This window comes from Arabidopsis thaliana, assembly GCF_000001735.4.
Source record: "Arabidopsis thaliana chromosome 1 sequence".
Taxonomy (NCBI): Eukaryota; Viridiplantae; Streptophyta; class Magnoliopsida; order Brassicales; family Brassicaceae; genus Arabidopsis; species Arabidopsis thaliana.
This window is the reverse complement of record NC_003070.9, coordinates 20,430,726-20,450,918: the sequence shown is the minus strand read 5'-3', so window position 1 is coordinate 20,450,918 and position 20,193 is coordinate 20,430,726. Positions and strand designations below refer to the sequence as shown.

At 32.6% G+C, this 20,193-nt stretch overlaps 8 protein-coding genes, 2 long non-coding RNA genes and 1 pseudogene across 17 annotated transcripts; 3 read left to right on the top strand and 8 right to left on the bottom strand.

The window, feature by feature from the left end:
• Positions 1-2: 2 nt before the first annotated feature.
• On the bottom strand, positions 3-3,762 carry AT1G54820 (Protein kinase superfamily protein). 4 transcript variants are annotated; one of them, NM_104355.4, is made up of 6 exons: positions 3,255-3,762; positions 2,806-3,092; positions 1,167-1,567; positions 842-974; positions 603-692; positions 3-328 (listed from the first exon to the last, which is right to left on the bottom strand). In NM_104355.4, the coding sequence occupies exons 1-6, from the start codon at positions 3,547-3,549 to the stop codon at positions 158-160; spliced, it is 1,377 nt and encodes a 458-aa protein (NP_175879.2). In that variant the 5' UTR covers positions 3,550-3,762; the 3' UTR covers positions 3-157. The 4 variants fall into 4 exon arrangements, with proteins under 4 accessions (NP_175879.2, NP_001320524.1, NP_001320522.1 ...); NM_001333676.1 differs by having other exon boundaries at positions 842-1,567; NM_001333675.1 differs by having other exon boundaries at positions 3-692.
• Positions 3,763-6,852: 3,090 nt separating this feature from the next.
• On the top strand, positions 6,853-9,940 carry AT1G54790 (GDSL-like Lipase/Acylhydrolase superfamily protein). Of its 3 annotated transcripts, none has more exons than NM_104354.4 (5): positions 6,853-7,159; positions 8,616-8,819; positions 8,918-9,084; positions 9,178-9,448; positions 9,527-9,864. In NM_104354.4, exons 1-5 carry the CDS (start codon positions 6,922-6,924, stop codon positions 9,793-9,795), a joined length of 1,149 nt encoding a protein of 382 aa, NP_564668.1. In that variant the 5' UTR covers positions 6,853-6,921; the 3' UTR covers positions 9,796-9,864. The 3 variants fall into 3 exon arrangements, with proteins under 3 accessions (NP_564668.1, NP_974029.1, NP_001185228.1); NM_001198299.1 differs by lacking the exon at positions 6,853-7,159 and adding an exon at positions 8,056-8,525 and having other exon boundaries at positions 9,527-9,940; NM_202300.2 differs by having other exon boundaries at positions 6,890-7,159; positions 9,178-9,864.
• AT1G07997 lies at positions 7,570-7,818 on the bottom strand. The gene has a single exon (NR_139350.1). It is a non-coding gene; the product is annotated as an other RNA (long non-coding RNA).
• On the bottom strand, positions 9,760-11,536 carry TLP18.3 (thylakoid lumen 18.3 kDa protein). The gene is made up of 3 exons (NM_104353.3): positions 10,970-11,536; positions 10,694-10,886; positions 9,760-10,213 (listed from the first exon to the last, which is right to left on the bottom strand). Exons 1-3 carry the CDS (start codon positions 11,384-11,386, stop codon positions 9,966-9,968), a joined length of 858 nt encoding a protein of 285 aa, NP_564667.1. The 5' UTR covers positions 11,387-11,536; the 3' UTR covers positions 9,760-9,965.
• On the top strand, positions 10,192-10,717 carry AT1G07993. The gene has a single exon (NR_139349.1). It is a non-coding gene; the product is annotated as an other RNA (long non-coding RNA).
• A 1,368-nt stretch (positions 11,537-12,904) lies between the features above and the next one.
• AT1G54775 (Plant thionin family protein) lies at positions 12,905-13,135 on the top strand (the record flags this gene model as incomplete). Its single annotated transcript, NM_001084251.1, has 1 exon — positions 12,905-13,135. One exon carries the CDS (start codon positions 12,905-12,907, stop codon positions 13,133-13,135), a length of 231 nt encoding a protein of 76 aa, NP_001077720.1.
• A 998-nt stretch (positions 13,136-14,133) lies between these two features.
• Positions 14,134-14,417, bottom strand: AT1G54773 (uncharacterized protein). Its single transcript, NM_001349577.1, has 2 exons — positions 14,260-14,417; positions 14,134-14,167 (listed from the first exon to the last, which is right to left on the bottom strand). Exons 1-2 carry the CDS (start codon positions 14,294-14,296, stop codon positions 14,136-14,138), a joined length of 69 nt encoding a protein of 22 aa, NP_001336514.1. The 5' UTR covers positions 14,297-14,417; the 3' UTR covers positions 14,134-14,135.
• A 48-nt stretch (positions 14,418-14,465) lies between these two features.
• Positions 14,466-16,369, bottom strand: AT1G54770 (Fcf2 pre-rRNA processing protein). Of its 2 annotated transcripts, NM_001333674.1 has the most exons (6): positions 15,905-16,369; positions 15,764-15,824; positions 15,609-15,686; positions 15,410-15,522; positions 14,758-15,209; positions 14,466-14,627 (listed from the first exon to the last, which is right to left on the bottom strand). In NM_001333674.1, exons 1-5 carry the CDS (start codon positions 16,114-16,116, stop codon positions 15,104-15,106), a joined length of 570 nt encoding a protein of 189 aa, NP_001319234.1. In that variant the 5' UTR covers positions 16,117-16,369; the 3' UTR covers positions 14,466-14,627; positions 14,758-15,103. The 2 variants fall into 2 exon arrangements, with proteins under 2 accessions (NP_001319234.1, NP_175875.1); NM_104352.4 differs by lacking the exon at positions 14,466-14,627 and having other exon boundaries at positions 14,879-15,209; positions 15,905-16,280.
• A 152-nt stretch (positions 16,370-16,521) lies between these two features.
• On the bottom strand, positions 16,522-17,007 carry AGL85 (AGAMOUS-like 85; the record flags this gene model as incomplete). The annotated part of the gene is made up of 1 exon (NM_104351.1): positions 16,522-17,007. One exon carries the CDS (start codon positions 17,005-17,007, stop codon positions 16,522-16,524), a length of 486 nt encoding a protein of 161 aa, NP_175874.1.
• Positions 17,008-17,682: 675 nt separating this feature from the next.
• On the bottom strand, positions 17,683-18,029 carry AT1G54750 (annotated as a pseudogene; the record flags this gene model as incomplete). Its single annotated transcript has 1 exon — positions 17,683-18,029.
• A 903-nt stretch (positions 18,030-18,932) lies between these two features.
• On the bottom strand, positions 18,933-20,150 carry AT1G54740 (FANTASTIC four-like protein (DUF3049)). The gene has a single exon (NM_104350.4). The coding sequence runs from the start codon at positions 20,078-20,080 to the stop codon at positions 19,181-19,183; it is 900 nt and encodes a 299-aa protein (NP_175873.2). The 5' UTR covers positions 20,081-20,150; the 3' UTR covers positions 18,933-19,180.
• Positions 20,151-20,193: the final 43 nt, after the last annotated feature.

Genomic DNA, 20,193 nt, shown 5'->3' with positions numbered 1-20,193 from the left:
TTGGTGGACTTAGAATGAGTGACTTCTAGGCAATTAAACAACACTAATATAAGTTATAGTACAAGATAAATGGATTCATTTACCTATACAAATATACAATAACAACGAGAATCTCAACTTAAAAGAGAGAAATTAATACATATTAAACAAAAGAGTGTCATGGCATAATATCATCAAATGACAAGCTTTCTCTACGGCTAGGAAACCGAGAAGAATCAGTACTTTTGTTGAAAGCTTTAACAAGGGGAATGAGCGAGTGAACAACATCCGTCATCAACGGTCTATAACTTGCTTCTGGTTGCACACACACTGCTGCTATGGCTGCTACCTGTTTCATAAAATATATTCACAACTCTTGCCCATATACAAATTTCCTCTCGATAGCGTATGTCATCCACACATTAGTAGTTCAATGGTTATATAAATGTTGTGGTGGATCAAACAACAAAGGTAGATAGTCTATTGGTTGCGAAGCCACATCCACTATGTTTCCAAGTTAACCACATTAAACGCTTCTTTCTTTGTCATATAGGAATGTACTAAGGGAAAACCCAACACTCCACATTGCAAAGGAAAGATAGAAAGAAGTAATGAAGTCAGACCTGAATAAGATCTTTTTGTGAGTATTGACCTTTCATGGTTGGATCCACCATTTCACTAATTTTCTCTCTATTGGTTAGTCTTGGAAGAGCCTGAAAATTTATACCACAGTTTGACAATTAATTACTAGCTATATAAGTACTTCTAAACAAGTGTAGACAAGTGCACATGTTCTCGTGGAGGTTTATTGAGTAGTTCAAATTGATAATATGTTACTGAAAATAAATTACGGTATACTTACCCAAGAGACAAGGACATCTTGTCCCCGTGGACGTCTTGAATCGATCGGTGTGCGACCCGTTAAGAGTTGTAGTAACACAATACCATAACTATAAACATCTGATTTTGTAGTAAGCTTTCCAGTAGAGGCATACCTATCTCAATCCCAATAAGTTTTTAAATGGTTATGTTAAGAGCAATTGACTGATCATAATCCATCTTTTAAATTCAAAAGTGACACACTATTGATAGTCAACAACCACTAATGGATCAACACACTTTGCTAATATTTTGTAAAAAAAATTGTTTTGCAAAAATATGAAACAATTATGTGAAGTGTTACTTACTCTGGAGCAAGATATCCTGTGGTGCCAATAACCCTTGTTGAAATCTCACCGTTTAGTTTATCGGATCCGGTTTTGGCTAATCCGAAATCTGAAACTTTAGCTCGATTATTTTGATCCAACAAAATGTTGGTACACTTGAAGTTCCGGTGGATAACAGTAGAGATTGTATTCTCATGAAGAAACTCTAGGGCTCTGGCGCAATCAAGGGCGATCCTAAGCCGAGCTCCCCAATCTAATGGTTGAGGTCGATCCTTTAGATTCTTAAAATTATGATCGTGGAGATGATGTTCCACAGTACCATTAGGCATAAATTCATATATCAGGATCCTATGGTTTTGATCTGCACAATATCCAAGTAATTCCACCAAATATGGGCATTGTAATCGACTAAGAAGATCAACCTGCACATTAAAAGATTATATTCGCTTATGTATGGACAAACTTAATGGTATCACACAAAATGATGTGCAAAAGATTGTATGTATTTACTGTACTTATGAGAAACAAATACTAGTGTATTCATAATTGACTTTTTCGTTTCTTAATGATAAATAAAGAGAAGAAAAAAAACGAAAAAGTCAATCATGAATACTTATACTAGTATGTAGTATGTATTCATGAATACTAATATGTATTCATGATAGCGTATTCATGATAGACTTTTTAGTTACTACTAATTAAATAATTAATAAACAAATCCACTTAGTTTGGTACTTTTTTTTTTTTGTTGCCGTTGGTACTTTTTTTTTTTTTTTTGGCAAAGGTTGCTTTCTTTTTCTCTACTAAAATATATACAGAAACAAACACGGACCAAAATATGTGTGCAATGATTAGATTTTTATAAATTTTAGCACATGAATGCCAAAGAAAAAAAAATCCCAGCACATTCTGAAAGGGGCATGTCAATTAGAGGAATCTTCAAAAACAATTCTATTGGTCAACATATATATTGTATAATCCCAAGAAAGGATAAATGTATTTTGAGCTAACACTTTTAAGATATGTTTTTCAAAACACAAACTACTCCATTGTCTATTAAATATATATATTTATATCCGAATTAAAGTTTACATCAAAATTACAAAAATAATCAAATCTGTAAAACAGAATTTTATCTGTAATATAATACTCATATGTATTTTTTTTTTAAAACATTACAGTCACAGACATTAGAGTTTTAAAATTTTAAAAGCAAATGGGTACTCCTCGTCACAATTTTTTTAATTTAATATATGATTTATCATAATTTAACAAACTTAATGTAGTGGCGGCTAATTATATTGTGGATTAAACATACAATATTTTTGCAAATTGAACATAAACTTGAAAATATCATTTGAAGGATTTTTCTTTGTAGAAATTGTTTTACTAAAATATCACAAGTGATCATATTTATAATTGTAGAGGAGAGGTATGTCTAATCCGGTGTCTCGTGAGTCACCTACATGGAGTAACTAACTATAATACATTTCAAAGTTTCAAAAGTTTCAATGCAACGGTATTTTATTCAAAATTTCAATTTAGATATTCTTTATGACTAATATATTAAATTCATGTGTTGATAACATGGAAACAATAAATAAGCACACCAAGAGTAGATAAGAAAAAATGGACAATAAATGAAGTGGGCACGACTAACCTCAAGCCTAAAGGACCGTTCTTCATGCTTTTGGTTACTAGCATTATCATTAAACATATGAAGCTTTTTAATGGCCGCAACAGTTCCATCACTTAGTACTCCTTTGTACACATCTCCATTTCCGATTTTCTTCTCCTCGCTGAAATTATTTGTTGCAATCTCTAATTCCTTGTATGTGTACACTTCTACTCCTTCGGCTCGGCTTCTCCTACAACTTTTTGTCTGTGGGGGTAATTGTCTGAACGATGTTGGGTTTCTTGAGTATAGACAATCTCTCTTGATGTCATCTAACAAGAACATTAAAGTTCGAATAAGAAATACACATTGGATGTGGAAGTAATTCAATACTGATATAAAGATATGAGAATCTCCACTCATTGCTGATTGATTTTGAATTAAAAACTTATGATTCTTTACAAAATTATGGAATGAATGTTTAGGTGTTTTACCAGGGCTAGAAGTGTAGCTGTAGTTGGTGGAAGCTCCACCATTGTTCATGTTGTTGAAGCTTTCTTTGCAAGATAATTCTTGTGCTTTGACTCTTGCGGATTTAAGTCGATGAAGTAAAATGATTATTAGGAGAATTGCAAGGATTATGAATATGGAGATAATGGAGATGCCAATGATGATTATGGCATTTATCGAAATTAGGCCACGCTGGTTTTGCTCGTGGCTCCGGGATGATAGATGATGGTACCGGTGGTGGTTGCTATGGCTTTTGTTTTCCATTTTGGTGTTGTTCATTTTTGTGAGAGAGGAGAGTATAGGTTTGGAAACGAATTGAAGTATATTTCTCTCTATATACACATATATGGCAGATATGTATAGAGTAGAATAAATTAAAGAAGACGTCAGAAAAAAAGAGCAATGGAAGTATTAAAAAAAATGGTAAGAAAAAAAGTTTACATACATAAAGGCTTATCATATCATTTTTAGTAAATTAAATATTAAATTCGGGAGAAAATAAAACCCATCTTAGGGTGAGCAAGTTTAAAATTAAAATTACGGTTACGCAATTTTAAAATTAAAATAAAATATTTAAATTTGAAATTGAGGTATATTACGAAAACATTTCAATAACAAATTGGAATATTTGACGATAATAAATTTACGATTATTAGAAAAAGTTTACGATTATTAGAGAAAATTTACATAAGTTCGATGAAAAAGATATCAAATGCACCCAAAATCAAACTAAATAAACAAGAGTAAACTGGAGCTGAATTATTTGCAATTTGGTATATTAACTTTTAGTAAAACGGAATGTTGTGTAGGTGCACAATGCAAAAGACTTTTCTTAAAGATAATACATAAGAAAAGACGAATTACAAAAGCACCAACACGAGCAGTTTGTTTTCCTCCCGCGAGATAGATAGATAAGTTTTTATTTATGGCCATACACATAATGTGAAGAGAAATTCCTTTTTGGATTTTTGGTCTTTTGGTTTTTTTCTTCTAACAACAACATGTGTAGATGATCAATTGACTATATGTTCTAGTCTTTTACCCTTTTTTAAAAAATTGTTCTCAAACTACTTATTCTTTTCTTTTTTTATTTCGACTCATATTTTCATTTCTTTCTCATGGTAAATTAAGATATTAAAGTAGTTGAAAAGCAAATAATTAATATATTTTATTTTATTTCTCATATTTTCTATTGTTGCATTTTATACTTTAGTTTGACAGTGTAATCATACGGTATATATATATATATATTAGTTAAAAAACCTTAGTTCATAGATGAAAGGTATATGAATATTATTTGGATTGATGATTGATATTTGCCATTTTCAACGTCTTTTTAGTTATATATCCGATTAGTTTTCTTTCTTATCATAGCGTCTTTAATCTTTGCATGTCTTTTGCTAAATTTGTAATATTTTACCAAAAAAAAAAAAAAAAAAAAAATTGTAGTATTTACTATGATCACGATGAAAAATATGAATTTGTCTATTTGCATAGGTTGCCTGCCCTTACACACAAGAATCAATAATTAAGGAGTTAAAGCGATATACATGTCTTTCAAAGAGGTAGGAGAGGTGACCACTCATAACTCCGGAACCTTTCTTTGGCACCGTAGAGGTCTAGTTTAGTACTTGGGGACACCTAATGGTTCATTATCCTCTCCAAGTGTATATCTCTTCTGGCAATATTCACGTGTGATTGATTGGTTTGTTGTCTTTAAAAAGTAAAAAATTTCACCCCATATGTTTCGAATTAGATGATTGTACGTAAAACAAAATGCATACATTTTTGTGCAGAAATCTTGTTAATTCGTTTTTGTTTAGAGAGTAATAAAAACAAAATTTAGATGCCAAATAAGAGAAGACAGTAGTTTAACATTCCAATGATTGTAGTTGAAGGTCACATGGTCCATATAAGTTCACATGTTCCTTCTACTCACAAGTCAACGTCTTGTTTGTTCAATCTCACATGTCTTAAACCCAAAACCGTTTCACTCTATTAGAAGAATGCAGGTTTTAGACAAATAATTTTAATGTTAAGAAAAATAATGAGCTAATTTGTGTAGGGAAAAATTTGCCATTTAGGCTAAAAATTACATTAATAATATGCTCATATTTGTTTTTCGAATTAATTTTTATTTATAATTTTTATTTTTTGACTGAAATAATTTTTAGTTGACAGAATTCACTATTTCACATATTATTTTAATTTCATAAAAACTAAAATAACATTGTCAGCAATATGCATGATGATAAGGGTTTATAGTGAAAACATGTAGAGTATTAACTTTCTAGCAAAGTAAATGAGGCCAATATGCTTAGCAACTTCCAACATTTGATATTTAATTTACTCATAAATATGTGTTAACTAACACAGAGTAAGTTAAAACCATTATACACTAAATCGTTCTCCTCACATGAAAATCAAAACTAGACCTCTAAATAAGAGGGAATATGTTAAATTTTTAAGTTTCACATTGTAGGCATTTCCTACCTTTGAATAACTTGGTAGATCTCTTGAAAGAGTTATAGATGATCTCTTGAAAGTGTAACAACAGAGTTATGGAAAATCGAAGTAAGATGTTTGACAGAAATTATATACGTCTACATAGTAAAGATAGCACGGTAAAAAAAGTTACATTATTCCCCAAAATAGATAGCAACGTAACATTTGTCTTTACACCAATAAATCATCTTCATCACTCCACTTAACGGAAAGTTTAAATGCTCTTCTCAGAACTGATCATTCTCTTTGTTAAATCATCCCCAACGATCAATCACATTGGATTTTTATATAACAACACTTGTATCAGAAACTCACTTACCAGTTTGGTGCTACTGAGAGAGCTAACTCTTATAACAATTAGTGCCACAAACTGCAAGCAAAACATGTTGGAGATTTAAGTGTTATAAGCGGTTACTCTCTAACCATTGCAACTATTGAGATTATGGTTAATTTATTAAATGTAATGTTGCAAATGTACGCCGGAACCGTTGGACTCTATATATTTAACTCTTTTCTCTTCATCAGACAGAAAGAAAAGAAAAAAACAAAAAAAAAAGGTGAGAAAAATCTGATTCACAAAAAAAAGATTGAGAGAATTCTCGGTGATAAACACATAAACACTTTTTTTCTTTCTACACTTATAAACTTTGAGCCATGATTCTTTTTATTTCCCTAATGTTCACTTCTCTTTCAAATTTCCACTTTTTCTTTTATTTCTCTTCCTGTTCCACACCCCAATCACATGGAAATCATAAGCGATATTCTTTCAGTCCCCTCCTAAAGTCCATAATTAATAGCCTTAATAATAGAGCAAATAACCTTAGCGGACGATAGACGTTGTCGTTTCCTATGCTTTCAAGATGTTGCATATGTACATTTATCAAGAAAGAAAATCTCACTCGGGCAAATCATCAAAGGTTAATATAAGGGTGGAAAAACCATTTTAAGTATCAAATGTGTTTATGTGAGTCATCATATAAAAATACACAGAGATAGTAAGACTTGCAAGCGAGATTCAAAGCAACAATCTTGCTTGTATAGTGTTTTCCTCTTTCCACAATTTAAAGCATCACCACATTTAAAAAGACATCGAAAAACAGAAATTATAAATCTCAAAAGCAAATTTAAACAACATAGCGAGAGTTCATGAATATAACTAAGATGAAACTCTTCTATGTGATCCTATTTTTTATCAGTTCTTTACAGATTTCAAACTCCATCGATTTCAATTATCCGTCTGCTTTTAATTTCGGAGATTCCAATTCTGATACCGGTGATCTTGTTGCTGGCCTTGGCATTCGTCTAGACCTTCCTAACGGACAAAATTCCTTCAAAACTTCATCCCAAAGATTCTGCGATGGACGTCTTGTTATAGATTTTCTAAGTAAGTTTTTTTTTGTTCAATTTCTATTATCTTCTTACACTAATAATGTTCACTAACTATTTTATTCATCTACAATCTATTGAAACACACTCTTTTATATAATCAATAGATACATATTGAGTTTACTAAATATTGAAAGCTAAATAGAGCCGACCAAAAATAGAAGGCTAGATAGAATAGAACATATCAATCCTAGATTATTTTGAATTCGATTTTTTATAGTTAAAGATAATATCTAATTCTTAATCCTTTACGGTTGGACCCCCGGGATCTGGTTGACCGTCTATAGCTGCAACCAACCTTTTCGCACTGCTATATACCGCCTCGTTGTATTTTTCGTCCGTTGCTACATGAATTGATATTTAATTTTTGTTAATTACATGATATTTATCATAGAAATTGCAATCCCCAAAACATTAACATGAAAAAAAAATAAAAAAAATCATAACTCTCATTAAAATTGAAAGCGCAAGGACACTAACGGGTTTTCTTCGTTCGGAACCAAACTAATCATCCCTTTAAAGAAAAAAATAATCTCGATAAATATTCCTCACGAAGCAACCTCGGAGCATTCTCGAAGCAACATTATTTCATACATTTCTGAGTCTGATATATCTCCGTTCAATTAAAAATTCATGTTCTAAATATAACAAAATGCGGTTTTAATAGTGCAAACAATTACAAATATGTGATTGTAATTGAGAAAATAATTATTAATCCGATTACTAAGTTTGTATATTTTTGTATGTTTCTATTAAATGAATTCTTAGAATTGTAGAATTACAATTACAGTAAATCTATTTAATAGCTAGGTACGTGGTATTAAGCTAATTATATTGATTAAATAGTAGTCTAATAGTATTTTTACTATATATTTATAAATTAAATATTATTTTCTTTAGTTTGTTTTAGTGACCAAAAAAACAATCTGAGAGTGGTCTCCATTTGATACGTAATCAGTTTTCTTTTCGCTTGCTTGTTTTATACTAGTTTTTAGATTAATTACTAATGAAAGTTTGTCATGGTTGTTGTAGACACTTTATATTTTGCTTTTTTCAGTTTGATACTCATTTTAGCGAGTAGATAAACAATCTCATAGTGGCTTTATTGTTTGTTTCCAACTCAATGGCTCCAATTGTAAACAATCTCTCCATTGTTCTCTTCATCTTAATCTCCTTGTTCTTGCCCTCATCTTTCTCCATAATCCTAAAATATCCGGCAATCATCAACTTTGGAGACTCGAATTCCGACACGGGCAATCTCATATCTGCCGGGATTGAAAATGTTAATCCTCCCTATGGCCAGACTTACTTCAACCTTCCTTCAGGAAGATATTGTGACGGCCGTCTTATTGTAGATTTTCTATGTATATATACAAACTGATGTTGTTCCTCTCATTGAAATGGTTCCTTCAATTCAAAGAAATTGTTTTTGATATGTGTTTTGTGTTGTGCAGTGGATGAAATGGACCTGCCATTTTTAAATCCATATTTGGATTCATTAGGTTTACCAAATTTCAAAAAAGGGTGTAACTTTGCAGCAGCAGGATCCACAATTCTTCCCGCAAACCCGACCTCGGTCTCTCCTTTCTCCTTTGATCTTCAAATCTCTCAATTCATCCGGTTCAAATCTAGGGCCATTGAATTACTTTCTAAAACAGGTGGGACTAATTTTAAAAAAAATTGTTGGTGAGATGTGATTGCGTATAATGTTATATGATGTAGAAATGAAGCAATGGTTTGTTTGATGATTTTTCAGGAAGGAAATATGAAAAGTACTTACCACCAATTGATTATTATTCAAAAGGATTATACATGATTGACATAGGCCAAAATGATATAGCTGGTGCCTTCTACTCCAAGACTCTTGACCAAGTTCTTGCCTCTATTCCTTCCATTCTTGAAACTTTTGAAGCTGGCCTCAAGGTATATCAATATTTCTCGCTTTTGTTTTCGCCAAGGGCGTTTATTTGGATAAATCGGAGTGGTCTCATGCAAATGAGAAATTTACTTTGGCAGAGGCTTTATGAGGAAGGAGGCAGAAACATTTGGATACACAACACAGGGCCTTTAGGATGTTTAGCTCAAAATATTGCCAAGTTTGGGACAGATTCAACAAAACTTGATGAGTTTGGTTGCGTTAGTTCCCATAACCAAGCAGCTAAGCTTTTCAATCTTCAACTCCATGCTATGTCCAACAAATTTCAAGCTCAATACCCTGATGCAAATGTTACTTACGTTGACATCTTCTCTATTAAATCTAATCTCATCGCTAATTATTCCCGATTTGGTAAGCATTTCACTAAACCACTTATCGATCTTAACCATCTTGAGAATGTTGGTTATAACAAAATTTTGAATGTTTTAGGCTTCGAAAAACCGTTAATGGCGTGTTGTGGAGTCGGAGGGGCGCCATTAAATTACGATAGTCGCATTACATGTGGCCAAACTAAAGTCTTAGATGGGATATCAGTAACAGCCAAAGCTTGCAACGATAGTTCCGAGTACATAAACTGGGATGGAATTCATTATACCGAAGCCGCAAACGAGTTCGTCTCATCTCAAATCTTAACCGGAAAATATTCCGATCCACCGTTTTCAGATCAAATGCCATTTTTTCTAACCTTGAAATTTTAAACAATGCCGTTACAATCGGATGGTTTCATTCATTCTTTAGTTTTCTGTTATTATTTACTTATATTGTTCAAATAAACCAATTTACCAAGAAACCATAACCAAATAACCGAGGTAAATCAAAGTTCTGACCTGATCGGTTTGGTTTACGAGAGTGAACCGAGTTTACTTACTTACTTCCTGGAGACATAAGCAAAGTATTGTGCCATGGGAACTACAAAGGCAATTACAAGTAATCCTCCAACGACAAGACTGAACTGTCCTCGCTTCTCATCGGTTTCTTCTTTCGTCTTGAAATTTGATTCTCTCTTGCTATCCTTTACGGTTGGACCCCCGGGATCTGGTTGACCGTCTATAGCTGCAACCAACCTTTTCGCACTGCTATATACCGCCTCGTTGTATTTTTCGTCCGTTGCTAGTACTGCACCATCATACATTCAAAAACTAATCAATACCAACTCAAACTTAACATAGTTGATTTCTAACATTACAGCTGAAAACTTATGTTGGTACAATATGCTCCTTCTTAAAAGTTAAAACTAAATTTGTTAAAAAATATGTTTTCAACTTAGTATGCAAAATAAAGATTGGATATAAAAGAAAATGTTAAAATTTAATGGATTCATTTTCTCTATATACAAAAAAAAAAAAACAAAGAGAAATTAGAAACAGCCAGTCCCAAAATTCTACTTGAAAATTAGACCGAAACCAAACCAAAACCGAAACCATTCCAAACGATGGACACTAGAATAGGTTCTACTTTGGTTACTATTGTTTATAAACCGAAAAATCCTAATCAAAACCAAACCTCTAGTTTTGTTTTTGTCTTGGGCACTAGATGATGCATCAAAATTCCAAAAGTACACTATATATATACTAAACTAGAGTAATAGAACCATACCGGGAAGATTTTCGGAGACGGTAGCATCAAGAATGTTTTCACCAACAGCTTCAATAAAAGCAGGACCACCAGTAATAGCTCCTTCCTTCTGACTTGTTATCAAAACAACAATACCCTTATTGTTACCTTCTTCAATAGAAGGATACCATTTTTCCAAAACCTGGTCTGCATACTCAAACGCATCTGCTTTACTCTGCCAAATTTTACCAAACCGGTTCCGGATCAATTTCCGGTTAAACAAAAACAATCAATTTCATAAGAAAACAAAAAACTCACGGTGAGCTTTCGGACAGTGATGAAATTGAGTCTCAGTTTCTTTCTGTATTCAAGATCAGACAAAAGCTTCTTAAGATCTGACTTCGTCACTCGACTAAGAACACCAGCGTCATCGACTACGTAAGTTTCTTTAGGTGGACCATCGTTGAGGATATTGAACTCAGAGGCTAAAGCAGTGCCAACAGGTGAGAAAGTGAGAGTTAGAGATAAAGCTAAAGCAGCTAGTCCTTGCTTTGCATCTATTAACCAGTTTCTTGATTCCGGTTTAGTGAACCGGGTGGAGAGGTGTTTAGGACCGGAGAAGGTGGTGGGTTTTGAGAGAGACAATGAATGTGAAGTGGGTTTGGTCTGGTGAAGGGACAAAGGTTTGGGATTGAGAGGAGGAGAGAGCGCACGAGGGGAGAGAAGGGTCTCCATTTTTCTCAGTGAATGAGTTTTTGAGTTCAGAGATGGAGAAGATTTTGTTGCATTTTCTTGTGTTTTGTTTTGGATCGTGAAAGGAAGTGAAGGATTGGTGGAAATGTAAGATTTTCTGGATAATGTTTTAATTCCAGGGCCAAGGCTAAGGCCAACCACATTTTTGTGCAAAAGATTTTAATTATGCTGCGACGTGGCGTTTTATTGTTGACAATGCATCTCTATAGTCTATAACTACATTAACTATTACTCCCTATTTTCAAAAACAAAAGAATAAAAATATATGTAATTTAAAAATTTGCCAAATTTTTAAAACTTAAGATGTTAAACTTAATTTTGTTAATATTTTTAAAAATAGAAATACAAAAGTTCTTAATCCTATCGAAAAAAGAAATATATATATTAAGTAAGAAAAAAAATTGTTTTTATGTTCGACTTTTGTTATTGCTATTTTAAACTGTTAAACTAATTTTATTAAACTTTGTTTTTGTTAAATATTCAAAAATAAATAAAATTTACTTCTTATATAAAAAATGCTAATATATTAAACTATTAACCTCATTCTATTAATTTTGTTGTTGTTAATATATTCAAAAAAAAAAATTAAAAATGTTTATAGTATAGGAAAAATATACAAAATTTGTTAGTGTTATTACATAAACTCTTAACATTCTCACTAGAGCGTGACATGTGGTATAATATTAAACTAATTTTGTTTTTCTTGTTGTTGTTAACCCATGAATCCATCAAATTTAAATAGATCAAATCAACATGTAAATTCAATTTGGTTTGTAAGTTAAATGATTACATATCTCTACCCATCAATACAAAAAAAAGGTTCTAGTTTATAATCTTTTTTAGGGGATAATTTCTGAAATAAGATTTTTAAAAATGTGACAATATTATTGATAATGCTTTAGAATTAATACCACAAAAAAATTGTAAGAAAAAAAACTGAATAGAAACTTTTGAAGTTACTCAAATTTAATCTATTATGGGTACCATCTATTGTCTTAATTAGTTGAGTGTTAGATAAATTATTTAGCTAAATTAATTAGGTCAACCTATGAATCCAATAAATTTAAATAGATCAAATCAACCTGTAAATTCATTTTGGTTTATAAGTTAATGCTAAATATCTCGACCCATCAATACGATTTTTTTTTTATATAATCATGTTTTAGGGGATAGTTTTTGAATTAAGATTATAAAATATTTGACTTATTATTGACAATGGTGAAAATTTGGCAATTTTTTTGGTAAATGACGATTTAACATTGCAAGATTGTTTGGACAGCTAATAACATAAACAAAAAAAAAACTAACTTTTTAATTAATAAGAAACGGATATACTTCCAAAATCAATAATTTTAAGTGGATAAAAATACTTTTGCTATATAAAGTACAAAACTACAAAAAGCCAACTCAACACTAATTATCTTGTTAATTTTTTTTTGCTATATAACCTAAACAATATTTTTATTACCTCAAACATTCACAAACTCATATTTTCAAATAATGGCAACTGAAACAATGAAAAAGATATATAGTGTTTTGATGATTGTAGTTTTATTAACGATGATAGTTTCAACATACGCGAGTACGATAGAAGTATGTGTTAAACATTGTGTCCCAAATCAGTGCATGAAAGATTCTAAAACGGCAACTCTTCCTTTTTGTGAGAATTGCTTGCAAAAATCTCTGCAACCAAAACAAATTTGCTCAAGTGAAATTTTACACGCCTCCTGATAACCGCTTTTATGATGGATTTTTTGGGTTTCTATGTAATAAATATTGAAACTTTTAAAAATCTATAAATAATTTATGTGTGTGGTTTCTTATCTTTAAATTAATTAATCTATCATGTTACAAAAAAAAAATTAATATATCATGTATGTATACTAATTTATTTTGTGTTAGATTCTATCTTAGAAACAAAATTCGATTACATGGGTTTGAATTGCGGCCATCAGATTTTATGGTGATGATCACTTCACGATTTATTTACTAAAAATTGGCATATGTGTGAAATAAACATTAGCTATACTACATGTCTATAAACTATACTATTTTCTCAAAACAGAATTGATGTTTAAACTTCTAAATTGCTAATTAAATATTTTTTAATTTTTTTTTTGCATAATTACATTTTAAATATACACTCAATGAAACGTGTTATCACATTTTTACTTATATATGCATTTATATTTGTCCAAAAAATAATAATTACAAAATGAATTTAATATATTTACAATATAAAAGTTATCTTCATTATCTAGTAAAACAATATTGAGAACATTGATACAAAACCATCCAACAATAGAAAAAACCTAACACGAGCTTGCTTGTTTACGACTATCAACTCTGTAGAGAGCCACTTTTTTTTTTTTTTGTAAATGTTAAAGAGAGAGCCACTTTTTCCCCTGCAATCCATAAACCAAATCAATCAAGCTTTACTTCAGGTTTTAGATTTCAAAACCAAAAGAAGAAATTTATGTTGTATAGAGACCAAATGAGCTTCATTAGGTAGAAACTAAGAAAACAAACGATTTACAAGAACAAGGTGTAGATTGGTGTAGATTGCAGTCACAAATGAATTGTTGTTTCAGATATCGGCTCGAATTAGAATCGTGGGATTCAAGTTGGGCTTACGTTGCATTGCAAGCCCATTTCATTGGCCATGGCCTTCAGAGAGGATGGTCTCAGTTTTGAACTCTCTCTCGAGAGAGACATAAGAAATAAATCCGAATCAATCAAGAAAACGGGGACTCGGTTTAGACACTGCCAAAGAATGTGACCAAATCACTTGAGAAAATGCTACAAAGTCTACTAAAGAAGACTTCTCTAACAGAACAGAAAACAAGATTACTTACAGCAGATGTAGAAGAACGTTAGAGGAGTCGGTCTCATCGTGTCTTCTCAAACTAGCGTCTCTCTCTTTCTCAAACTGCCTGTAATCAGCACTCTCCAAGAAACTGACTTTGTCGAGATACTTAGTAAGAAATTAGATTCTAACAACACCGAGCCAATACACAGATTCAAAAAAAAAAAAAAAGCAAGCTTAAACAGTTCAACTTGACATAGATTTAAATCCTACACACACAATTCATCTTCTTAATTCCAAAGAGCTGATATAATATCATAGAACAACGCCGAGCGAAAACAAAAATTCAAACAACTGACCTCAATCTTTCCCCTGCTCGAAGCAGCTGCAGCAATACTCTTAGCCTCCTCATTACAACTATGATTCAAAAGAAGAAAGTCACATAATTTAGATCTTGCTGAATACCAAAGTTTTGCTGTGCTGACATAAATATGTGTGGCATGGTCAGTGCCAGATGACTCAAACAGGGAGGTACTATGAGTGCTACCTGAAAGTATAAAACTCGATGCTCTCGTGGTTGGACCCTGCAATTCTGCAAAAGGTGTAAACTAGGACTCAATTTCAGTCTTGCTGAAACAAGTTTCCCACCTAGTAGCTCTAGACAAGGTTTGGTTTTGGATATACATAACATAAGCACCATAAACAACAAGAGTTATTACAGTTATCAAAGGTGTAACCAATAACACAAAATCCTTTAAACAAAGGCCATAAACAACAAGAGTCATTACAACCTATATCACCGCAAGAAAGTGTATCCAATACTATGACCATATTCTATTAAAAATAGAAAAAATGTGTCCCAAAACTATGATCATACTCTTAACAAAAATAATTCAGTTCCTTCTTGGCTTTGTGTTCTTAGACTGGTTTCCCTTTTTATTCCATTTCTTATTCGTAACAGCTCTACTCTTCTCCTCAATCTCCCTAACTTTACGCTTCCTGTAAAACCATAATCAACACAAAAACATTCACTTAACAAAGATTGCACATGTGCTATATGAATACAAATTCTCAAAAATACAAATTCTTGATAGAATAGATAAACCACACACTTATTTTACTTACATCTATCAATAATACTTACAGAATTTAAGCATTTCCTATACATTGTTTCTTAATAGACAATGGTAGTAACTAACCTGTAGAGAGCAGTTTTAGGATCTGAAACCAACTCATCAGCAAGAGTTGCTTTTCTATTCTTCTTTGTCAATCTCCCATAAAACTCTTCAGCTGGTTCAATTACTGTACCAATCTGTTTTTTTTTTTACAACAAAAGTTTGTGTTAAGACAGAAACCGAAAGAGACGGTTATTCTCTTTGATCTAGTTCTGAAACTTGCCTGGAAATATTTTTCAGCTAGTTTAGACCGTGACACAGATTTCTTGTAGTGTAGAGCAGGATCCATTACAGTTCTCAACTACAATAAAGATACAATTAGAATAATGTAAGGACTATGGAACCTAAAACAACAACAAAAGCAAAAGAATCTATTACCTTAAGCAACTGAAGATCTCTTTTCAACTCAGGAGTCATTGTTGGAGCAGGCATATCAAACCTATCCACAGTTTGAAGAAATACAATTTAATCACAAGCCGGATCAAACTAATCCGAGTAGAGGAGATAAAGAAGAGTTACCAGTTAGAACCAGTAGTGTCTTTGAGTTGTTTTCTAATCATCTTGTTAATCTTCCTTGGATCATTAGGTGGAAGACAAAGACCATCAACAAGCTCTGACTTAGAACTCTCAGCTGTTTTGCTTCTGGTTGAACCAGTTTTCAAGTCTAAGGATAAGCCTGGAAGCTTTGGTTCCCATTTAAGACCGATCAGTGGTTGTTTAGTCTCTGCCATTATTGTAAATTGCCTTTGTTCTCTGTGACCCGGAAACAAAAACACTGAAACTTGTCGAGAACTCGAAGAATCAGCTTGTCGAGAACTCTTCCTAAGCTGTAGAAAGTGAAGAGTAGTAGAATTTTAGTGTTAGAGATCAATGGAGATCGACGGAGATGAAGATTGGAGATATTAGGGTTAGAGATTGAGTAGATGATAGATCACGAATTGGGCCTAATGGCTGTAATGGGCTTCTTTTATGTATAAAATATTTCAGTTTCATTAATCCATTGCTGGATGTTGTAGAAAACAATAACAATTCATAATGTATAAAAAAGAAAAGACAAAAAAAAAAACATAATTCTTAAGACTCAAAAATACTTAATTAGTAATGATCTACTAATTAAAATCTTAATCATTAATGGATCATTTGTTATTATTCTCAGCATCTCCTCTTTGGATCCTTGCAGCAGCTTCATTACACAGTTTCTCATAGAGCCCTTCACACTTTTCCATTATCTTCTTCGCCTCTTCGTGATCTTCCACCTCCTTTGGATCCACTTTCCACCACGCATCCTCATCTACGGGCATTGTCTCCGCTAATGCAGCTGCCTTCTTTACTTTGGCTTCTTCCGTCTTTGCCTCCTCCACCATTCTATTGTATACTTTGCAAAGCTCTTGAATCTTCGCTTGTTGGTGAGCATTCATGACCGATCGTTGCAACGATGATGAGGCCTCACGATTGAGAAATCGCTCTGCCACGGCTTGAAAAGACGGACTGCCGAATGTGTATGGTTTTCCTGAGCAAGAGTATCCGAGAAACGCAACTTCAGCACCACAGAGAATGGAAAGCTCATTGCTTATTGTAGATTCCATTTCGACGCTTAGATAATGTGACCAATCTGTCTTCATCTTTTTCAATTTTTTTGATGTTAATCATTTGCTTTCCTTTGGTTTTCTTGGGATTCATTTTGGAAGAAAACAAAAATATGAATTGACTATAAAGAAAGGAGAAATTTAGATTAAGTATGTGTTTCTCTTTTTTTTTTTTTTTTTGTGGGTGCAAGATTGGGTTTATATAGATGGAAAAATGGTAGTAATTTAAATTGCATAAAAATTAGTCAATCTGTAGATCAATGTTTGGAAGTTTGGTAATCTTTGTTGTTCGCATAGTTAAAGGTTATAAGGATTTTTGATGTAAGGAATTTGACTGTATGATTTTTAAATTAATTGGTAAAGACTGTGATTGTATGAACTACAATTTTAAATAACTACCAAATATGTGGGAGAATAGATTTTAATACAAAAGGAAAAAGTCAATTGAAAGTATTTTTTAAGAAATAATATACGACTATATGTTTTCGGAGTTTATATATATGGGAAGAAAAAAAAATATTATAAGTTGTTATTTAATTATTTCTAAAATTATGTTTACGTGATTTTTTAAGAAAATGAAAGCAAAGAGTTTTCGAAATTTATATATATATATATATATATATGGGATAGAAGAAAAAAAAAGAAATTGGTAGGGGACGGGGAGATAATGCCTCCCCAAATTTATTCATAGCAACATACAAAAACTTAACAAGCAACAACATGCCATCGAATTGCCAAACAACGGGCATCATCCGACAAAAGAGAACATCTTGGAATAGTATCTAAAAAGTGAAAAACTAAATTTAAAGAAAAAGCATGGTTAGCTAATTCATCCGCAAAACGATTATCCTCCCGGTAAATATGTGAAATTTTGATATTCTAATCCTTTGATATAAAGCCATGTCACAAGCGTAACAGGAAAGACAGCGGATAAGTTTCACTAACCCTTATCTTCAGAAAACCAACCACTACTTCCAAATCCATTTTAAGTTCTAACCGAGAAACTCGTTTTCTACATGCGATGTATAGGCCGTAATAAACTCCCCATAAGGAGGTGACTTCCTTTTATTAGGCTTAACATTTCCGTTATCAAAACGTTTCATGCAATCTCCTATACTTGAAGCTTTCCTAGGGAATCAACACGGCTCCTACTCTAATTTTTAACTCAGTTTTCTTATTGCATTTCAATGTTTTGCGGACCACAAACTTTTTCCCTAGCTTTTGTTTTCTTCTCCAAAATTCAATGTCTCGTATCTCAACCCGTCGAAACTTTTCTTCAGTTCACAAGAACTTTTAAATATGCATTGTATCTTGGGGTTATATGTGGCGTAAAGGCCTGTGACCTGTCGATTGTGGAGGGAAATGGAGTCTATAAATGCAACCTGCAATCTTAGAATTTTGACAACATTAATGTTCCAATTTTCAACAGACAGCTATATATGGACGAATGACCAACAATTGGACCGATCAGACAGACTCGTTTGCGTTACATTGCCTTCTATCTTTTCACCTATGTTTTCCTTATTTCTTAATTACGAGGGTCGAAAAGATTTTAACTAACACCAAACTAAGTTCGATTCTAAAACATTAAATGATGAAACATTGAATTATAACATATGAATTGTGGCCTATTCCACTAAGTATCATTGCTGAACTAGTAAAACTCTTAGCCGAAGCTTAAAAATCGTCAGTTCGATATTTTTGGAACGAAACTAATATTACATGTTGTCGTTTCGTGTCTGAGAGGATTACGAGTTTTACTCTAAAATCTTGTATTAAAAAAAAAAAATTGTGGCCTATTCCGGATTCATCATAATTATTTTTAAAACTGGAACATCTAAACTCTAAACTTTTGAAGAGATTATCTGTCGATTTTATTTTGATCAAATTACATAAATAAAAAACGGTGTAATCAAAATTGGAATAATACTTTGTTAAAAAGGCATAATAATATGAAAATTGAAAGTTGTAATAAGATGTTTCAATTATGGAAGTCATATACATAAGCATCTTAAACGAACAATAATATTACACTCACACGCTATCATATTGTTGACACTACTTATAACAACACCCAACCTTTGACTTTTCGAATATTTTATAAAAATACAACGGAACTTCCAGAGAAAATATAGCTGTACTCTTTTTTAGTTGATATATTTTTTGTTTCAAGCCGCCACGTAAAAAAAAAAAACATTGATTAATAACCTCACCTGGTCCTCACGTACGTCCGGGTCCATAAATTCATGTTATTGTTACTATTATGATGATGGTATGGATGAATATGATGACGATGACGATGATGATAATGATGATGATTGTTCTCATCATGGTTCCTACTTGCCACGATCTTAAAACCACTGTTGTACATCCATTCTCTCGTGTCATGGTCATCATGGAAATGTGCAACATCATTATTACTATTCACCGAAACATCATGACTACTTTTACATCTCCAACTTCTTGCACCACTATCATCACTGATTATAGATAAATCCATTCCTTGATTACATGCACCATCATTGTCGTCTTCATTAATCTCTCTACCACATTCCAGATCAGATCTACTAATCTCCCCTCCCTCTTTCTCATTACCTAGACCCTTAGGTTCCTCTTCTAAGGCCACAATTTCTTGAGGACCAGAATAAGCTCTAATGGGATTCTCGACACCATCGACAAAATGTAATCTCAACCGTCCATCTACTCTAGAAACGTGGAAAATCTCTGGTCGATCGACCATAACTTGCGTAAGTTCCAATCTACCGTCTTTTCTCACCGGACGGAGATAAAAATATCGCTGTCCACGGCTGTTTAATGACGAGAGAGGCGGAGGAAACTGTTTTTTCTGCGCTTGCACCACCACATTCTCCTTCGTCTTCCTCCTCTTTGCTTCAACCCTTTCGGTCTCCACCTCCGCATGACAAGTCATCTTGTTCTCCACCTCGTTATCGGACATCCTCATGTCGTAACTCTCAAACCCTAGATACTCTGTGCACAACATTAAGCCATGTGATTGTGTCTCATCATGGCCAAGACCGGATTCAAACGGCATCCCTTTGGTGTTGGTTTGGCCAAGGAAAGAGTGAAAGCTTCTTTTGTAGAAGCTCATCTTGGTAACAAGAGAGAGAGAGAGAGGGTGACAAGATAGATACCTACTCCCCTATTTGTATTATTCTGAGGATTGATGAATAATTATTACACATTTTTTGTTTATAATAGAAC

Bases quoted from the DNA above. Each gene is read 5' to 3' on its own strand.
- AT1G54820 (NM_104355.4), bottom strand. From the start codon at position 3,549: ATGAACAACACCAAAATGGAAAACAAAAGCCATAGCAACCACCACCGG. The intron at 975-1,166 runs GTAAGTAACACT...GGATTGAGATAG, and splicing joins ACAGGATATCTTGCTCCAGA to GTATGCCTCTACTGGAAAGC. The intron at 329-602 runs GTCTGACTTCAT...TTTATGAAACAG, and splicing joins CACAAAAAGATCTTATTCAG to GTAGCAGCCATAGCAGCAGT.
- AT1G54790 (NM_202300.2), top strand. From the start codon at position 6,922: ATGAATATAACTAAGATGAAACTCTTCTATGTGATCCTATTTTTTATC. The intron at 7,160-8,615 runs GTAAGTTTTTTT...TGTGTTGTGCAG, and splicing joins TCTTGTTATAGATTTTCTAA to TGGATGAAATGGACCTGCCA. The intron at 9,085-9,177 runs GTATATCAATAT...TTACTTTGGCAG, and splicing joins CTTTTGAAGCTGGCCTCAAG to AGGCTTTATGAGGAAGGAGG.
- TLP18.3 (NM_104353.3), bottom strand. From the start codon at position 11,386: ATGGAGACCCTTCTCTCCCCTCGTGCGCTCTCTCCTCCTCTCAATCCC. The intron at 10,887-10,969 runs GTGAGTTTTTTG...AAAATTTGGCAG, and splicing joins TCACTGTCCGAAAGCTCACC to AGTAAAGCAGATGCGTTTGA. The intron at 10,214-10,693 runs GTATGGTTCTAT...ATGATGGTGCAG, and splicing joins CGTCTCCGAAAATCTTCCCG to TACTAGCAACGGACGAAAAA.
- AT1G54770 (NM_001333674.1), bottom strand. From the start codon at position 16,116: ATGGCAGAGACTAAACAACCACTGATCGGTCTTAAATGGGAACCAAAG. The intron at 15,687-15,763 runs GTAATAGATTCT...TCTTTATTGTAG, and splicing joins GAGATCTTCAGTTGCTTAAG to TTGAGAACTGTAATGGATCC. The intron at 15,523-15,608 runs GCAAGTTTCAGA...AAAAAAAAACAG, and splicing joins TAGCTGAAAAATATTTCCAG to ATTGGTACAGTAATTGAACC.
- AT1G54740 (NM_104350.4), bottom strand. From the start codon at position 20,080: ATGAGCTTCTACAAAAGAAGCTTTCACTCTTTCCTTGGCCAAACCAAC.